This window comes from Scomber japonicus, chromosome 8, assembly GCF_027409825.1.
Source record: "Scomber japonicus isolate fScoJap1 chromosome 8, fScoJap1.pri, whole genome shotgun sequence".
NCBI classification, from domain to species: domain Eukaryota; kingdom Metazoa; phylum Chordata; class Actinopteri; order Scombriformes; family Scombridae; genus Scomber; species Scomber japonicus.
In genome coordinates, this window is record NC_070585.1 from 17,487,034 (window position 1) to 17,504,034 (window position 17,001).

At 37.4% G+C, this 17,001-nt stretch overlaps 2 protein-coding genes across 2 annotated transcripts; both read left to right on the top strand.

Moving 5' to 3' along the window:
- The first annotated feature begins 1,441 nt into the window (after positions 1–1,441).
- Positions 1,442–5,788, top strand: LOC128363292 (selenoprotein H-like). Its single transcript, XM_053324251.1, has 6 exons — positions 1,442–1,550; positions 1,678–1,792; positions 1,902–2,025; positions 2,936–3,078; positions 4,251–4,370; positions 5,539–5,788. The coding sequence occupies exons 2-5, from the start codon at positions 1,777–1,779 to the stop codon at positions 4,355–4,357; spliced, it is 390 nt and encodes a 129-aa protein (XP_053180226.1). The 5' UTR covers positions 1,442–1,550; positions 1,678–1,776; the 3' UTR covers positions 4,358–4,370; positions 5,539–5,788.
- A 369-nt stretch (positions 5,789–6,157) lies between these two features.
- Positions 6,158–9,348, top strand: clp1 (cleavage factor polyribonucleotide kinase subunit 1). Its single transcript, XM_053324250.1, has 6 exons — positions 6,158–6,233; positions 6,759–7,033; positions 7,154–7,261; positions 7,393–7,512; positions 8,064–8,201; positions 8,333–9,348. The coding sequence occupies exons 2-6, from the start codon at positions 6,761–6,763 to the stop codon at positions 9,017–9,019; spliced, it is 1,326 nt and encodes a 441-aa protein (XP_053180225.1). The 5' UTR covers positions 6,158–6,233; positions 6,759–6,760; the 3' UTR covers positions 9,020–9,348.
- Positions 9,349–17,001: the final 7,653 nt, after the last annotated feature.

Here is a 17,001-nt window from a genome sequence, read left to right on the forward strand (position 1 = left end):
TTCCCCAGGAGTGAGGGAAGTTATTTTAATGCAACAATAAAGACTCAAATTAGCTCGTAAGTATACATATTTAAGTAACCAATGGAGAGAGTGAGAGAGTCGTCAGACGCTTTGGGAGTAGTTTATTGACATGTGGAGAGATTGTAGGTCGTCGCTTAGCCTTTTACTACTGAAATTAGTAATGCTATTAAAACTTAGCATCAGACAGCTAACTGTTAAAGCTAGCTGTTCAGTTCGTCTTCTAGCTATGAAATATTCTTATTGTCGATCAGAAATAATCTGAAATGTGCCTTACACTGGAGGATATTTGAACTCATAATAGATTATAAACGTGCTCTGGTTATGAATTAGCATAACTGGTTTTAACTGTGTAAATGAACCTTGGTCCCGTTAAATCAGCGTTAAATAGTTTCAGCTCTGGTTTGATTAAGTTTTAACACGGGCTCAGTTTTTGACTAGTATTTGTTGATACTGATATCGTATAAAGTCAGTGAATAATATTTTGAGATGTTGGTTTTATAACGCTGTATATGGATCTAACCTTTTTTTTTCAAAAATGCTGCTATTGCTATCTTGTTTAAACACAGTCTTTATCATTTCAGTCATGGCCACAGAGGTTGTAGAAAAGCCAAGCGAGGATGCTCCAGTACCTGGAAAAGTGAGCAATAGGTTTGATCTGGAGAAGGAGACTGAACTTCGTACATTTTTTGAATTGATATTGAATGACTAATCTTCTCTTAGGTGATGGTGGTGGGACCTACAGATGTGGGGAAGTCGACCGTATGCCGACTTCTTCTGAGCTATGCAGTGAGAGTGGGCAGGAGGCCCACCCTGGTGGAACTTGATGTTGGACAGAGTGGGGTGAGACAATAAATATGGACCCATGCTGAAAAGAAACAGGCTTATATTGTAACTGTTGCACCATGAAGACATAATTATCTTGAATTCAGAACACAGCATTCACAGGATCTGATTTGTAGAACAGACAATTTTCTTCCCTTCTTGGTCAAGTTTGCACAATTACAAGCAAAGTCATAAATGTTTGTTTCTGTCAGTCATACCTACAATACATTTCAAAATACATATTTTGAGTTCATCCTGTTTTTAATGGCATTATTTAACAGGCATGCTTTGAAGCTGTTGCCATGATTGTTGGTAGACAAACATTTTCTGCACAACAGTGACCTTACTTTGGATATTTGTTATTGGAATGAAAGTGTTAAAAAACGCTTTGAGGTGATAGCCAAGTGCTGAGTTCCACACAAAGTAGTTATTCATGTCATTGTTATACCTTTAAGCTCAATATATTCATACATAACATAATTGCAGTGCTTCTATCCTAGCCAAACTGTACTCTCAAGGTGCTTAATGAAATCTCAAACGATATTAAATGTAAGGTCCTGTACCTTCAGGTGTCTGTACCGGGGACAGTGTCGGCACTGTGTATTGAGCGTCCAGCAGATGTGGAGGAGGGTTTCTCAGTCCAGGCTCCTTTGGTCTACCACTTTGGCTCAACTACACCAGGGACCAACATCAAACTTTACAATAAGGTGAGAGAAGAATAACAACTTTAATAACAACTTTATGAAGCTAAAAAGATTTATTCTGCCTGGTAATGAGATTTTTGGTTTTCTCTGCCTACTCCAACTAGTTTTTTTTATTGTTGTTTTTTTATAGTTCTGCTCTGACCCACTCCAGTCCACTAGGTGGCGGTAAATGCACCTGTAAGAAGAAGAAGAAGGAAGGAGCAGCGCGCCAAGTTTTGCAGCAGTAATTATGGCGTCCAAAGCAGGTCAGTGTGTAGTAGTTGTGCTTCTTTCAATGTATACGTTACTCCAACATTTCCTTAAATATAGCTGTTTTGAAACCTGTGTGATGAAAAAAACTAACGTGTTGTTCAGGTCGCCGAGGGACGAAACGCAAAGCGGAGGCTCCGCTAGAGGAGGAGAAACCAGCTGTGCAGGTGGAGGAGAAGGAGGAGAGAGGAGAAGGGGAGGACGGCCAAAGAGTGGTTATTGAACACTGGTGAGGTTAATCCATGATCAGTACTCTTTATTTGTGTACCTCAATGTAAAAATACTTCATTACAAGTCCTACATTCAGAATGCACATTAAATATCAAGTATCAAAATCAATCAATTATTGTCAATTACGCATTAAGGCCTCCTTTATTTATGTATTATTACTGGAGTTTGTATTTTGATTAAAGTGTAAACAAAATGTACACGTGGAGGGCCGATTTATAAATCATCATTCTTTTTCCACACAGTTGCTATTAATTAACAGCTAATTGTTGATCAAATTAAGTATTTTTAAGTCGTGTTAACCCAATATTTGGTCATGAAAGAGTCAGAGCCAAAGCTGGCATTTGAAATAGATTTTTAATCTGACAAACAGCCCCTAAAACCACATATATTCACTGAATAACAGGTAATTGATAATTGATCAAAACATTTACTCTTTCAATTCGTGTAGTGTACCTGCTAAACTTGCCAGGGGTTTTGCTCTACTGCACAAGTATCCTGAACATTAGGCAGTAAATAAGTAAAACAGCTTGTTAAAGTAGCAGCAGCACTTAATGATGTATAGACAGTGTAAACCTTTTTCTATGAGCTGATATTTCTTCTCCAACATCAGAGCTTGAAGCTCATAAAGTCTATGCTGCATATCTGTAGTTCTAAAGTGCTTTTTGATGTTATTATAGTTGATTTCCGCCCATAGTCCTTAACTACGGCTGACAAAAAATGTATAGACAGCATTTCCATCTTAAATGTAGTGAAGTATAAATTAAAATTCTCACATCAAGTACAAGTATCTCAAAGGTGTGTTCAAGTTATACTAGTATCAGAATTATATATAATTTGTTACTTTATCATATGCAGCAGCAGTCTTACACAGATGTCCAACCTAATGGTCAATCTGTTCTTTCTGGCAGCAAGAGCTGACGAGTGTATGGGCGTAATGCCGAGGAGGTGAAATCTGCACTCCTGGCTGCATGCCCCAGACTGACTGTGGTCCTCAACCCTGAGAAACCCCGCAAGAAGAGCTTCGAGATCACCCTGCTGGATGGAGGCAAAGGTGAGAAAGTGGAAATCCAAAAATACCTCAACCATTTGGCGTCCCCAAAGGAAGACCATCATTCTGAGCTGAATGTTGCTACTTCTGTTCTGGACATCTTTGAGCCATTTGAGTCTACTATTAAACATTACAGAAATTAATACTGCTTCCTCCTCATGCTACCAAATTAGCTTTACTTTTTGAGGATATGATATATTCATCTTTTGAAATGAATGGTGTTGGAGGTTAAAGGAAATGTGTGACGTGTTGAAAGCATTGAAACATTTTACCACCAAATAATTTCCTTTACCCAAAACACCAGTTACTCAGAAACATGACAGGCATCGCTTTAAACAGTTTTCCTTGTTTTCTGTCTTGAGTTTAAAACTGTTTCCAGGACTGTGGGTTATACAGTGTGTGAATTTGTCCCATGAGTCCTATGAATATGTCAAGCTAAACTCGATCTTGAAGAGGTGCCCCATGTGTAAATTTAGTTTTAAGACCTTCATTTTTTGAGCTGATATTTCAGATATTATATTATTGTGTTCATTCTTAAATTAGTGTATTGAATTCAAATCACCACAACCACAAAGCTGAACACATTTTTTCAACCATACCAGAGAGTTTTATTTTATTTTCATGTTGAAAAATGTTCACGTCAGCTGGAAGTCCCATGTGTTAACTTAGGGAGTAAAATCTGACAAAAACTTTGACTTGAGTAAATGTTTCATCTATGGTATGGTGTTTCGTTATGGAACTATTATGCAACTACCAAAGTAAATTCCTTGTATGTCTCTGACTACTTGGCCATTAAAGCACCTTTGAGCTTTGATCTGCCACATTAAACAGAGCTCCAACAGTCAACAGGAGGCTAATGTTTACCAGGAGTACAGAAAAACCACCAGAGAGTTTAAAGTTTGTACTCTGAATGAGCACAGCCCCTTGTCCAATTTGGTGTAATGTATCCCTTGGGTCTACGTATGATGATTATATTGCTATAAGTTAAGAGGTTGGTGCATATAGTTACCATACCATATACAGTAGTACTTATTGGAACATCAGAGTCAGCCGTCTTGAAATTGGTTGATTTTAGTTAGTCCTTCAGAAATGTTTTGAACAGAAGTATTACTGTTTATTTTGTATCTTGTTCCCACAAATAACACAACAGTCTTTTTGATGCCTCATGTCGACAGAAACGTCTCTGTGGACTGGAATAAAGAAGGGTCCGCCTGCTAGACTGAAGTTCCCTCAACCTGATGTTGTAGTTGCTGCTCTGCAGGAGGCTCTGAAGGCGGAGTAGATGCACGGTGAAGGTTTGTCATTTAAACATTTGGAAAATAATATCACAGTAAATAATTTATTAGCTGCAACAAATACAAAAAATAATGTCAAATGAGACTTGACACTTAACAGTACATTATTTAACTATAAGGAAGCTTTCAGAGTTTCCTCAAATGTGGGAACCGAACATGGACTATTGAGCTAAGCTCCTGTTGAAAGTCATTGTCCAAGAAGTTTGAGGTTCTTGCATTATTTGTCATAGCTGGACTCACAAGAACACATTTATTCATTGTTTATTTGTTTTTGTTTTTTACCAGCATTTCCTCAAATAATCTGTTGGCAGATGAAGGTGGATTTACTGTCTCCTCAGTGTATTTTTCTCCAGAGCCATGTGTCCTGACTTGAATGTCCTTTTGATTCCTGTGTGAGTCATCAGGCCGAGGGGCTTATTACTGTTCATTAGTTGAGCTTAAAACAGACTGCCTACCTTCAACCAGTGGACTAGTTTCGGTACTTTCAGTGGAAATATTCTGGAGTTCTAGTCTGGAAGCTTCAATAAGATGAAATCAACAGTAAATACAGATCATAGTAGTCTCAAATTGACAGCTTGCATGAATCCTATGTAATGCATATGGGTGGAATCCATTTTCAAGTAATTAAAGTGCAATCATTTTTATTCTTTGGATTCAGAATAGTTTTAGGTCGAGTGCAGTCTGCAACCTCACCACTAGATGCTACCAAATCCTACACATTGCACCTCTGAGAGGATAGGCTCACCATTTTCAAATGTGTCTTAAAACAATCAGTCAGGTTTTCCGCACTGTAATCATTCCTCCTGTTTGTACTGGCTATTAAAAGATCCCCTGGGGACAAAATCTACAGTCTATTTGGACAGCTGAAGCTTCAAATTAACTTTTAAATCCTATTTTGCAAAGAAGGAGGCTTGTGGATTTAGACCCCCGACACTTAAATAGTAACTGTATTATATGAAGGGATCTTCTAATGCTCATTATGAACAGGAGAAATGATTACAGCGAAAAAACATGTTTCAGTGTTCATTTGAGACTCCTGAGCGATGTTTGTTTTAAGTTGTTTGAGACTTGAAAAACAGTGAACCCGTCCTTTTAAGTGTAGCTAAGTGCTCTGATAACAGTTGTTGATTCAGTAGAGTTAACAGAACATTTCTTGTCTTTCGTACAGCTGAGCATTCAGGAGATGTGACCGATGGATGCAAAATGATGAGGGGTGATCAAACTGGATGTCTCTCCTCTGATGATCCCAGCTCCATTGGCTCATATCTTCTGGATACATGGTGACACCTGGTGGATCATCTCTGTACCAACACATTCTTCAAATATAGTCTTGCTGTGTTTTTTACCTCCATTTCTGAATGGTTTATTGTCCTTTTTATATTTGTGTCTGGTAAATAAAGTTTTTCTTGTTTTCCTAATTATTTTGTGCCTCTTGGTTTGTGTTTTCTAGCTTAACATAAGCAGTATTTTTGTATAGCTTTAGTTTTTTAGAGCAGAGCCACAACATGCAATAATGTTTTTTCGGTTTTAGATTGGAGCAATATAAAAATTTAAAATAAGTTCAAATATCTCAAACATAGAATCCTTTTTTTTAAGTACTCCACTGAAAGATAAGAGATGTGTATTTATGTTTAGCTTATGTGGTCAAATTGTTGTTGTTTTTTTTAGGTGTTTTCAAACCCACTTTGATTAATATAATAAATGGTAAAATTGATAACCAATTTTAGCTCCAGCTAAGATCAGGTGGTTGCTAAGCTGTGGTTGCTAAGGACGTGACCTCATCTCCACGCGACTCAGACAGCAGAGGTTCCCCAGGAGTGAGGGAAGTTATTTTAATGCAACAATAAAGACTCAAATTAGCTCGTAAGTATACATATTTAAGTAACCAATGGAGAGAGTGAGGGAGTCGTCAGACGCTTTGGGAGTAGTTTATTGACATGTGGAGAGATTGTAGGTCGTCGCTTAGCCTTTTACTACTGAAATTAGTAATGCTATTAAAACTTAGCATCAGACAGCTAGCTGTTCAGTTCGTCTTCTAGCTATGAAATATTCTTATTGTCGATCAGAAATAATCTGAAATGTGCCTTACACTGGAGGAGATTTGAACTCAGATTATAAACGTGCTCTGGTTATGAATTAGCATAACTGGTTTTAACTGTTTAAATGAACCTTGGTCCCGTTAAATCAGCGTTAAATAGTTTCAGCTCTGGTTTGATTAAGTTTTAACACCGGCTCAGTTTTTGACTAGTATTTGTTGATACTGATATCGTATAAAGTCAGTGAATAGTATTTTGAGATGTTGGTTTTATAACGCTGTATATGGATCTAAACTTTTTTTCAAAATGCTGCTATTGCTATCTTGTTTGAACACAGTCTTTATCATTTCAGTCATGGCCACAGAGGTTGTAGAAAAGCCAAGCGAGGATGCTCCAGTACCTGGAAAAGTCAGCAATAGGTTTGATCTGGAGAAGGAGACTGAACTTCGGTTTGAGGTGGAGTCAGGGGAGGCTGCAGAACAACTTGAGCTGGAGCTCCTCTCGGGTATGGCTGAGGTGTTTGGCTCAGAGCTGAACCGCAACAAGAAGTACACATTTGGGCCAGGCTCTAAGATCGCCGTTTTCACCTGGCAAGGCTGCAGTGTGAATCTCTATGGGAAGCCAGAGGTGAGCACCTGCAGGAGGGTCTATACAAGTGTATGACTGGTGATTCAGCTCACATTTTGTGGCTTTCCGTGTTAGATATTTGATGATGCTCAAATAACCAGCTTCTCGCCATTATTACAGGTGTCATATGTGTCCAAGGATACTCCCATGCTGCTCTACCTGAACACACACGCTGCCCTGGAACAGATGCGAAAACAGGCAGAACGTGACAATGAGAGGGGGCCGAGGGTAGGTTTGAATGTCTCTGTATGAATGAGTAGTCAAAAACAAAGAACTGCTCTTTTCAGCTGCACTTCTAAGTGTCAGAGTCCAGTAAATACATTTTTTGAATTGATATTGAATGACTAATCTTCTCTTAGGTGATGGTGGTGGGACCTACAGATGTGGGGAAGTCGACCGTATGCCGACTCCTTCTGAGCTATGCAGTGAGAGTGGGCAGGAGGCCCACCCTGGTGGAACTGGATGTTGGACAGAGTGGGGTGAGACAATAAATATGGATCCATGCTGAAAAGAAACAGGCTTATATTGTAACTGTTGCACCATGAAGACATAATTATCTTGAATTCAGAACACAGCATTCACAGGATCTGATTCGTAGAACAGACAATTTTCTTCCCTTCTTGGTCAAGTTTGCACAATTACAAGTAAAGTCATAAATGTTTGTTTCTGTCAGTCATACCTACAATACATTTCAAAATACATATTTTGAGTTCATCCTGTTTTTAATGGCATTATTTAACAGGCATGCTTTGAAGCCGTTGCCATGATTGTTGGTAGACAAACATTTTCTGCACAACAGTGACCTTACTTTGGATATTTGTTATTAGAATGAAAGTGTTAAAAACACTTTGAGGTGATAGCCAAGTGCTGAGTTCCACACAGAGTAGTTATTCATGTCATTGTTATACCTTTTAAGCTCAATATATTCATACATAACATAATTGCAGTGCTTCTATCCTAGCCAAACTGTACTCTCAAGGTACTTAATGAAATCTCAAACGATATTAAATGTAAGGTCCTGTACCTTCAGGTGTCTGTACCGGGGACAGTGTCGGCACTGTGTATTGAGCGTCCAGCAGATGTGGAGGAGGGTTTCTCAGTCCAGGCTCCTTTGGTCTACCACTTTGGCTCAACTACACCAGGGACCAACATCAAACTTTACAATAAGGTGAGAGAAGAATAACAACTTTAACAATTTAAATAACAACTTTATGAAGCTAAAAAGAATTTATCCTGCCTGGTGATGAGATTTTTGTTTTTTTCTGCCTACTCCAACTCTTCCCTTCTCTTGATGTGTAGCTTACATCATGCCTAGCCGAGGTGTTTTCCCAGCGCTGTGAGGTGAACAGGAAAGCCAGCGTGGGTGGCTGTATCATTAATACCTGCGGCTGGGTGAAGGGCTCTGGATACCAGGCTCTTGTCCACTGTGCGTCTGCCTTTGAGGTGGATGTGGTGCTGGTGCTGGACCATGAAAGGCTCTACAATGAACTCAAAAGAGACCTCCCTCACTTTGTTCGGGTTGTGCTCTTACCCAAGTCTGGGGGTGTAGTGGAGCGTTCCAAAGAATGCAGACGGGACACTCGGGATGAAAAGATCAGGGAGTACTTCTATGGCTTCCGTGGATTGTCGTTCTACCCTTTCTCCTACGAAGTGCGTTTCTCTGATGTCCGCATCTACAAGATTGGGGCACCATCCATCCCTGACTCGTGCCTACCCCTGGGAATGTCTCAGGATGACACACAGCTGAAGCTGGTGCCTGTGACACCAGGGAGAGACCTCACTTATCACGTGTTGAGCGTCAGCAGTGCGGAGGACGGAGAGGAAGGTGCTAGAAAGGGTATCGTGGAGAGTCCTGTGTGCGGCTTCATTGTGGTGACTAATGTGGACACACAAGCACAGGTGATGAAGGTGTTGTCCCCAGCACCCAGACCACTGCCCAGACACACTCTGCTTATCATGGACATCCGTTTCATGGACATGAAATGATGAAGGAACAGTTCTGGGAAGAGGACTGGGTCACTAAAGAACTGGGGATCATGTAGACAAGTTCTGTTGAGAGGAATTTACTGTCAGGGGAGTTTTTGTTTTCTTGTTTGAGCTCTGTGAGACTGCAGAACACAAAAGATTAAAAATAAGAAAGATTTAAGTATCAAAATTGGTATCTGCTGTAAATGATTCTCCATTTTATAAACCACATTGTACAGAATTTGTGACAGCGAATGTTTTATCAGTACAGTAATTTTTTCTTGATAGTCTGTTTTCTACATGTTTTTTCTTGAGTAATAATTTTTTAAGAATGTAAAACATTGTGTGTAAATTGTTCTTTCTTCCTATCCTACTTTTTGCAAAGGTAATAAAATAGAATCAAATAGAACTCTTTTAATTACATAAGTGTTCAGATCCTTTGCTATTTGTATCCATGAACCATCGGAGTCACCTGTAACAATACACTGATCAGACATGATTTAGAAAGACACACACCTGTCTACAGTAATTGATTGGTTGCAAAACTGTATGTGCTTATTTATATCAAGATTTGTAAAAGTCAGTAAGTAGAACAAAGTTTGTTCTTTATATGTGTGTAGTCTGCCTTCACTGCATCCTATAGAGTTCAATCCTATTTCGGCAAAAATGGGGCACAGGACACTAACTGTTGGCTGTATCCTAACAGACATACCAGTAAGGCAGTAACTGTTAAGGAAAAGTTCAATAAGAGCTCATTTGGTTTTCATCCTGTCAACACCTGGCAGCTCATATTGGATCTCAGCGTTTAACGCTCTTTAAGCCGACATGCTGTTATAATGTTTTATATTGCTGGATATGGATATTTGGCTCATCACTCCTATTGACACATAATACTGTATTTTGTGTAATGCCCAGTGTGTGGCACTATCTTAAAAGCAGTTATTCAACATAACACACAGCTTTTTAAATACAAGTCAAGTCAATCTGATTATGTAGACATGATCCCAGAGCACTTTTCACATAGAGCAGGTCTAGATTTTACTCTTTAATTTACAGAGACCCAACATGTAATAAAGTGATACATATACTGATATATGTCCTGAATTTATAATTATCATGTTTTCTTTACTCTTCTGAATGTTCTGTGCTATTGCTTTAAACACCAGCTGTAATCAGGTGAAGAACACAAAGATATAGTTGTTCTGTTGTGAATAGAAAAATTATATATAATAGTAATTGAATTCCATTAATTTTATAACATGACAGTATGAATGTCCATTCCAGTATTTTAAGTTTTTAAGCATCACTGTGCAGTTTTATTCTGAATTTGTGGTTAATGGAGCTTCTCAATCAGGTACAAAATCTATGAAAAAAAGGCTATATTAGAAAAATAATTACAAAATGTAAGTTTTGTAAAAATTAATTATTTGTACCATTTAATTCTTCTAAACTTATGAGATGATCTACCACTTTCACCATCTGATTAAGGCCATCTGTGGAAATACTATAACATTGTTACTTATTCATACTGATTCTATTTCGACCACAGTTGCTTCCTTGTTAAAAGCAGGTGCAGTGAACTCAACAGTTTGTGGCCATTTTGGGCCTTTTTCACAGAGGACATCTTGACGTGTCACAGTAAGAAAAGCAATAAAGGTATAAACAATAAAATGAATGCTGGCTGAAATCCATCTAACCGTTCAGTTTCAGGGTCATAGTGCTGTGTGTGCTGGCTCACTGTCACACCGGGACACCTGAGCAGAATGGAGCAATCAACCTCCGCTTTTATGACTATAACAAATCAGAATGTGTATAAAAGGCCTACTGAGGACACCAAGGTTATGTCCGTATTGCTTCCGGGAATGAGGCAATTTCAACAACTTGAGTTTTTATTCTACAAGTACACAAATTACTTGGGCTGATACTGATATTTCTTTCATGAAGCATGTTTGAATTACACTTTTTCTGGCAAAAGTTCAGTTCTTTTTGGCTAAAACATTTCTCGCAGGAGTCGGGTTTCTGTTGGGAATTTGGACTCATGACCTCAGTACTTCCTGGCAGTGGCCCTGCCTTTATATCAGTGGTTGGCAACATTTATGACTTGTAATCCTTTCAAATGAGGCAGCAGGGGTGGAAGAAGTTTTCAGATCCTTTACTTAAGTAAAAGTACTAAAATAGGAATGTTAAGATATATTACAAGTGACAGTTATCCATAAAAAATCCTACTTAAGTAAAAGTAGATGAGTATTAGCAAAATGTACTTAAAGTTTAGTTTGGTCCCTCTAACTGATATATGTTATCATTAGATTATTAATACTGAACCAGTGTATAAGCAGCATGTTACTGTTGTAGCTGTTGGAGGTGGTTTGAATAACTTTATATACAGTTAGCTAACTTAGTCTAGTGGTTCTAACCTTAGGGTCAGATACCTCCAAAGGGTCTCCAGATAAATGTGTGGGGTCATGAGCTGATTAATGAAAGTGGTGGAGTTGAAGTATAAGGTAGTATAAAATGGAAATACTACTACTAAAAGATGAACTTAAGTACAGTACTTTAGTAAATGTTGTTACTTTTCACAGCACTGAAGCAGTATCTGCTTCTGAATGAAAAGGGTTGAATGTATCTATGCATATGAGCAGTTTAACCAAAGAGTAGTTTTCTCCTGAAAGGTAAACCAATCCAGAAAAGCAAAGATTAGACATAAGTAATGATAAAAGACATTGGAAACAGCAGATTTTTCAGACAATGGCAGCATTAATGATGATTGTCAATGCTGACCTACCCACACAGGGGAGCTTTATTCACTTTTTGATTGCACTTTCCTCCTACACACCTGCCACTACTCAGATGTGCAGAGATTTCTTTCATAAATTACTACTAAATCACTCCATCATGGATTATCTCTGGATCATTTCCAGATCGGACCAGTGACACGACAGGTTCATGTGTTCATAGTCCTCTGGTGCTGGTATTTTTGGACATTGGATACATTAATTGCATGTTATTGTTAATCAGAGAAAGCAACAAATACTTCAACACTCACTATCCACAAGCTGTGGACTGTGAATATGTGTTCCTGGTACTGATGAGTGGTATTAGTCAGCTGCCTGCAGCACATTAATACATGTTCCCTCCAAATTACACATAAGTACTGCCCAACCCTTTCCGTAATCTGAATGTCTTTGTGTTTTCTGAAATGTTGTTGCGTTTTGACCTTCAGGGCCACCATAGATCAGTAAGAAAGTATGCATTACTCTCTGCAGTAATTGATTAACAAAGATATTGTTCTAGCTGTTATAAAAAAGATTATACCATACCATTTACAAAGTAATGAAATTGTCTCATTTTTAGGGGTTGCTCCTCCAAGACGAAAAAAAAATTCAACTGAGCACAACTGCACACTACAGTTTTCTTTCAAGTGAGCATTCAGTCATATCAGTCTTTCCCGAAGTCAAGATCTTCCCGCAAATGTATGACTGAATCTAAATCTGTCTTAATGTGTGTCGTACAACACAATTATGACAATGGTATCTGGAAAGTTTAAATTATGCTGCTGACTCAGTAACATATAAGTCGCATAGTTATGTCAGGTTTAACAAGTTAAACAAGTTCAACAGGTTTGTTGTTTAGTAAGTAAAAGGAAAGGAAAAAGGAAAAGGAAAAGGAAGAAAAAGGAAGTATTCTTTCTCTTATGCTTTTTTAAATTCATTTGATATACTATGATTAATTCTCTCTTATTTATCAGACAAAATATTCATGCATCTTCTTGCATTAGTAGTGAAACTTATTCAAAGTGACTTTTGGACTCAATAGAAATCAAGTAAATGAACAATCATTACAAGCAACAAAGCGGGTTTCAGATCTTTCATAATCTATGAAGGAAACACTGGTTTAAAATGATATTTTAGTGTTTTAATGACCTGCATTTAATCTTTTAATTATAGTCGCAGCTGCCCCGCTTAAATCTCTATACAGTTATTGAAAAATGTGACAGTACAGATGCAGGAAGCAATGACGAAGCACTTTGAGCCCTGATGGTGTCTGTTATTGGCTCTCCATCTTTGATGATTGTATCTCATCCTCGTGTTTGTGGCTGTCTGAGCACATTGCGATTTGCCAGGTTTTATGGGCAGGTTGGGTTTGTTACATATTTACAGTAAGTGTAATCATTAATTTCTTCTCTCCCCCACACAGTCTTAAGCAGCCCTCATTCAGGAGTTTCTCAGGACTCGGGACTTCTTTTTCAGCCTGCTCACTTCTTTCTGACCTCTATCCTCCTTCAAAAGCTCCCCAATTAACTGTTTTCCTCTCCTATTTACTGTTTGTCACACCTTCACTTGTTCATTTCTTTCTGTTTTCTGCTTATCTGACTTAATGCTAGAATTGAGGCTCATTTGCAGTGTTTTCTTGGTGAGTATGAACTTTTTTTTTTACATACATTTCATTGTTTCTAATTAACTAAAAATTAGAAATCGATCATGTGATATCATTCGCTTTACCATGACCTCATGCACTTGTGAAGATACATAGGATAGGTATATAAATTTTAAATATTTTACTATTGATTAAAAATTAACTGTGCACCGTCTCTGCAAGCAACTTAAGCAAGTCACTGGAAGTGAATACATTTTCTTCCATCTATAAAAAGTCCCATCCTTTGAGCAATTTTTTGCCTCATTTGAAAGGAAATAGATGACTACAAGGAGAAGCATAAAATGGTTATTGAGGACATTCATTAAATGGGCTAGATTACGATCTAAATGTTTCCTGTTGGATTTTATGGTTGCCATGGAAGCCAAAAACTTACTTTCATTCTGCAAATGAGCAAAACATTTATTTGCATGGCTGTTAATGGGACTCAAATCAGCGTTTCATGTTTGATGTTAAAAAATCTGATCATTTCTGTACAGAGACAGTCTCTCTCCTCAAAATCCTTGATCCTATGACATTTGTCCATAAACCACAATAATAATTTTCAAAAGGAAGCATAAATAGGATTGAAATATATGACCTGATTAGGGTTAAAGAGCAGTCACTGCAGGTTTTACTAAGAATTTGTCACCAGAAGTCAACCTGACTTCTGTAAAAAAGTCAACAAGGTAACTAAACTAATCTGAATTTTAGAGAATATCTGTCAGACTTGCAGACTTGTGTTTCAAACTAAATTTATCCTCAGTCAAATTTCAACACAGTGCTGTGATTCACGAAAGAGTCTCTAAATGCACTGATAAAACTTTCACAGTGGAGTTACCAGGTTAAAAAAAAGTATATATAGTAGTGTGAACAAAGTCGAAGGAGACAATAGGGGTGAAGGTCACTTAGTCAAGACTTAAACTACTTTATGGCTTTGTTTTCTTACAGAAGGAGCAGGTCGGGGGTCAAAGCTCAGTCGGGATAAGTTTAGAGTGATTCTGGGAAACCAAGACGATGAGTAAAATGATGCACACTCATATGTAACACTTTGGTTCAAAGCCATATCAGTATGTGTATGTAAAAGATTAATTTAAAAAAAAATTGATTTGCCTGGACAGCCAATCCTTTTGACTCCTATCACACATACTTTGACTCTCTCAGTGAATGACCCTGATTTTTATTGGTGTCATAAGGATAACATATAATCTTAGAAGCAGTAAAAAACAAGATAAGACAACACAAGCCTGTGGTGGATGGTAGTTTACTGACCATGTATTATGTGTGGGTGGTATTATCACACAGAGGCTCAGATATAAAATCTGCAGTAAAATTATTTCACTTAGTCAGCAACACCCACTGACCAAAAGAGGGCAGTATTACTTTATTTATGTGAAACTTTTCCTGCAATGTCATTCAAGCAAAGAGACTTATGGAAGGCTTACAGTGAACTGCAGGGATCTTACAGTTTGATATAATAATGTCAATTATAGCAGCAATCCTGGGACTTTGACCATGGTGACCTGAACAATTCACATGCTATATGACATGAGATTTTATGATGACAATTTTTGGCTCTCAATTTTAACATAACTACATAAAGAAAAACATTTTTACACTCACACCTCACAAATCATGTACATACCTCTCTTGTTGAGGGATTTCAGCAGAAAACTGTGCAATCAATCCTGTGATTAAATGAATCCCATCACATTCACGTTTTCCCAAAAGCGTTGTCAGCTGTGCTATTTCTGTGGGTCTCACCAGCTGTAACAGCATCTCCATATGGAAAATCTCTGGCTTCCAGTGGAGCTGCTGTTATCTGTGGAGGGACACCTCTTGTCATCAGAAAGCTGCTGGGACTCTCCGAACATCTGACTTTTGAATTGTGTTTGTACAGTAATATTCTAGTTGTTGTTTTTTCCTGTCCCCATTTTAATGAACTTTCTGTGCAGTTCATTCATTGCAATAAAATTAAAATACTATCTATCGGCTTCTTTGTCGTACTGTTTTAACACTTATATGTGTGTGAGTGAGTGTGTAAGTGTGTGTGTGTGTGTGTGTGTGAGAGAGAGAAAGTGTGTGCAATTTGATACAACTATCTTAAATTAGAAGCAAAACTGAAACTACATATAAATATCAGAGAAACATTTTCAGTAAATGGTATAACATTACTGGAACTTTCCCTGACATGGATGGATGTATGAATTAATGAAGGAATGAAAAAATAAATACTGCTATTCAAATATCACACACCCTGAGGTGCCCAACCCACATAGACTTACAAGAAATTACAGACATCAGAGCGAATAGAGGCCAAAAAGGGAAAGCAAGCAAATCACAATACCACTTCTATACATTCTCTATGTCAAAACAAAGAACACTTTCATACATAACAGCACTTCAAAAGGCAAGAATAAAGTTAATACTGTACATGAATGTATGTGATAAGAGTGTGTAAGGTGTCTTTTTCTGTTCCTGACCTGAAATGTACATAATCACACCTGAGAAATACACAAAAGTAACAAAAGTGTGTAAAGTACAAGAATGAAAGTGGAAATAAATAAAGGTGTCATCCTGTGTGTGCAATTTGAAGGTGACATTTGAAATTAAAACCAAAACCATGCATGAATATGAAAGCAACACGACTGACTTCACAGGGAATATCAATTACATTATTAATTAGTGGTCAATAAGAGGTCACTTTATGTGTTTTAATTCTATTGATGCCCACAAAACAAAGTAAAAGTAGACTACAAACCTTTCCAAGGCTCAAAAGCCTAGATTCAAACTGAAAGTACAAACTCCAAAACTGGAAAGCTATAATGTTTGATCTTAATTTATAACCAAAAACTGAGCAAGAGGGCCTAAAACTGCATCCACAGTCTATAACTCTTTTACAAAAACTGTACAATCATAGTGCCAGTAAAATACAATATATAAGTAGTGTCAATTACCAGATAGTGCTGTGGTAAAGAAAGGTCCAGTATTGGCCTTGGATATTAAACTAACTGAAACCTATTCCTGAGGAACTATAAGACACATTAAATTCACTACTACTGTACTTCCCCCCTTCAACTTTGTTGACAACAGTCAAACTCAAACAAAAGTAAGATAAAAAAAAACAAGTTTAATGAACAAAAAGAGGAAGCAAAGTGCCGGGGAATTCAGTTATTATTCAATTCAGTCTTTATGTTAAAAATGGTAAAGGGACTGTGAAAGAGCTTTTTATATTTAATAAAGGCAAAATAATACACATTAAAATTAAATAAATAGATCAAATATTATGTGAGTCTTTTTTGCTTCTATTGTAATAGATGTTAATAAATGTCTATAAAACGAAGGTTTTGCATATCAACCCAAAATATTTAAGAATAGCCTACATATAATGGAAAAATAAATCCAATGCTGTTTCTTTGTTTAGACCACAGAAATCACAAGTGTTTATTCATTCATTTTATATTAAAAACAATATTTGTCTGGTATACATCTGGCCTTTTTCCAGTTTAAGTCACTATAAATAGAAGACCAGAACATTTGCATTGGGGGAATACTATTCTCTACAGGACATTTGTTTATTTAAACATCTTAGT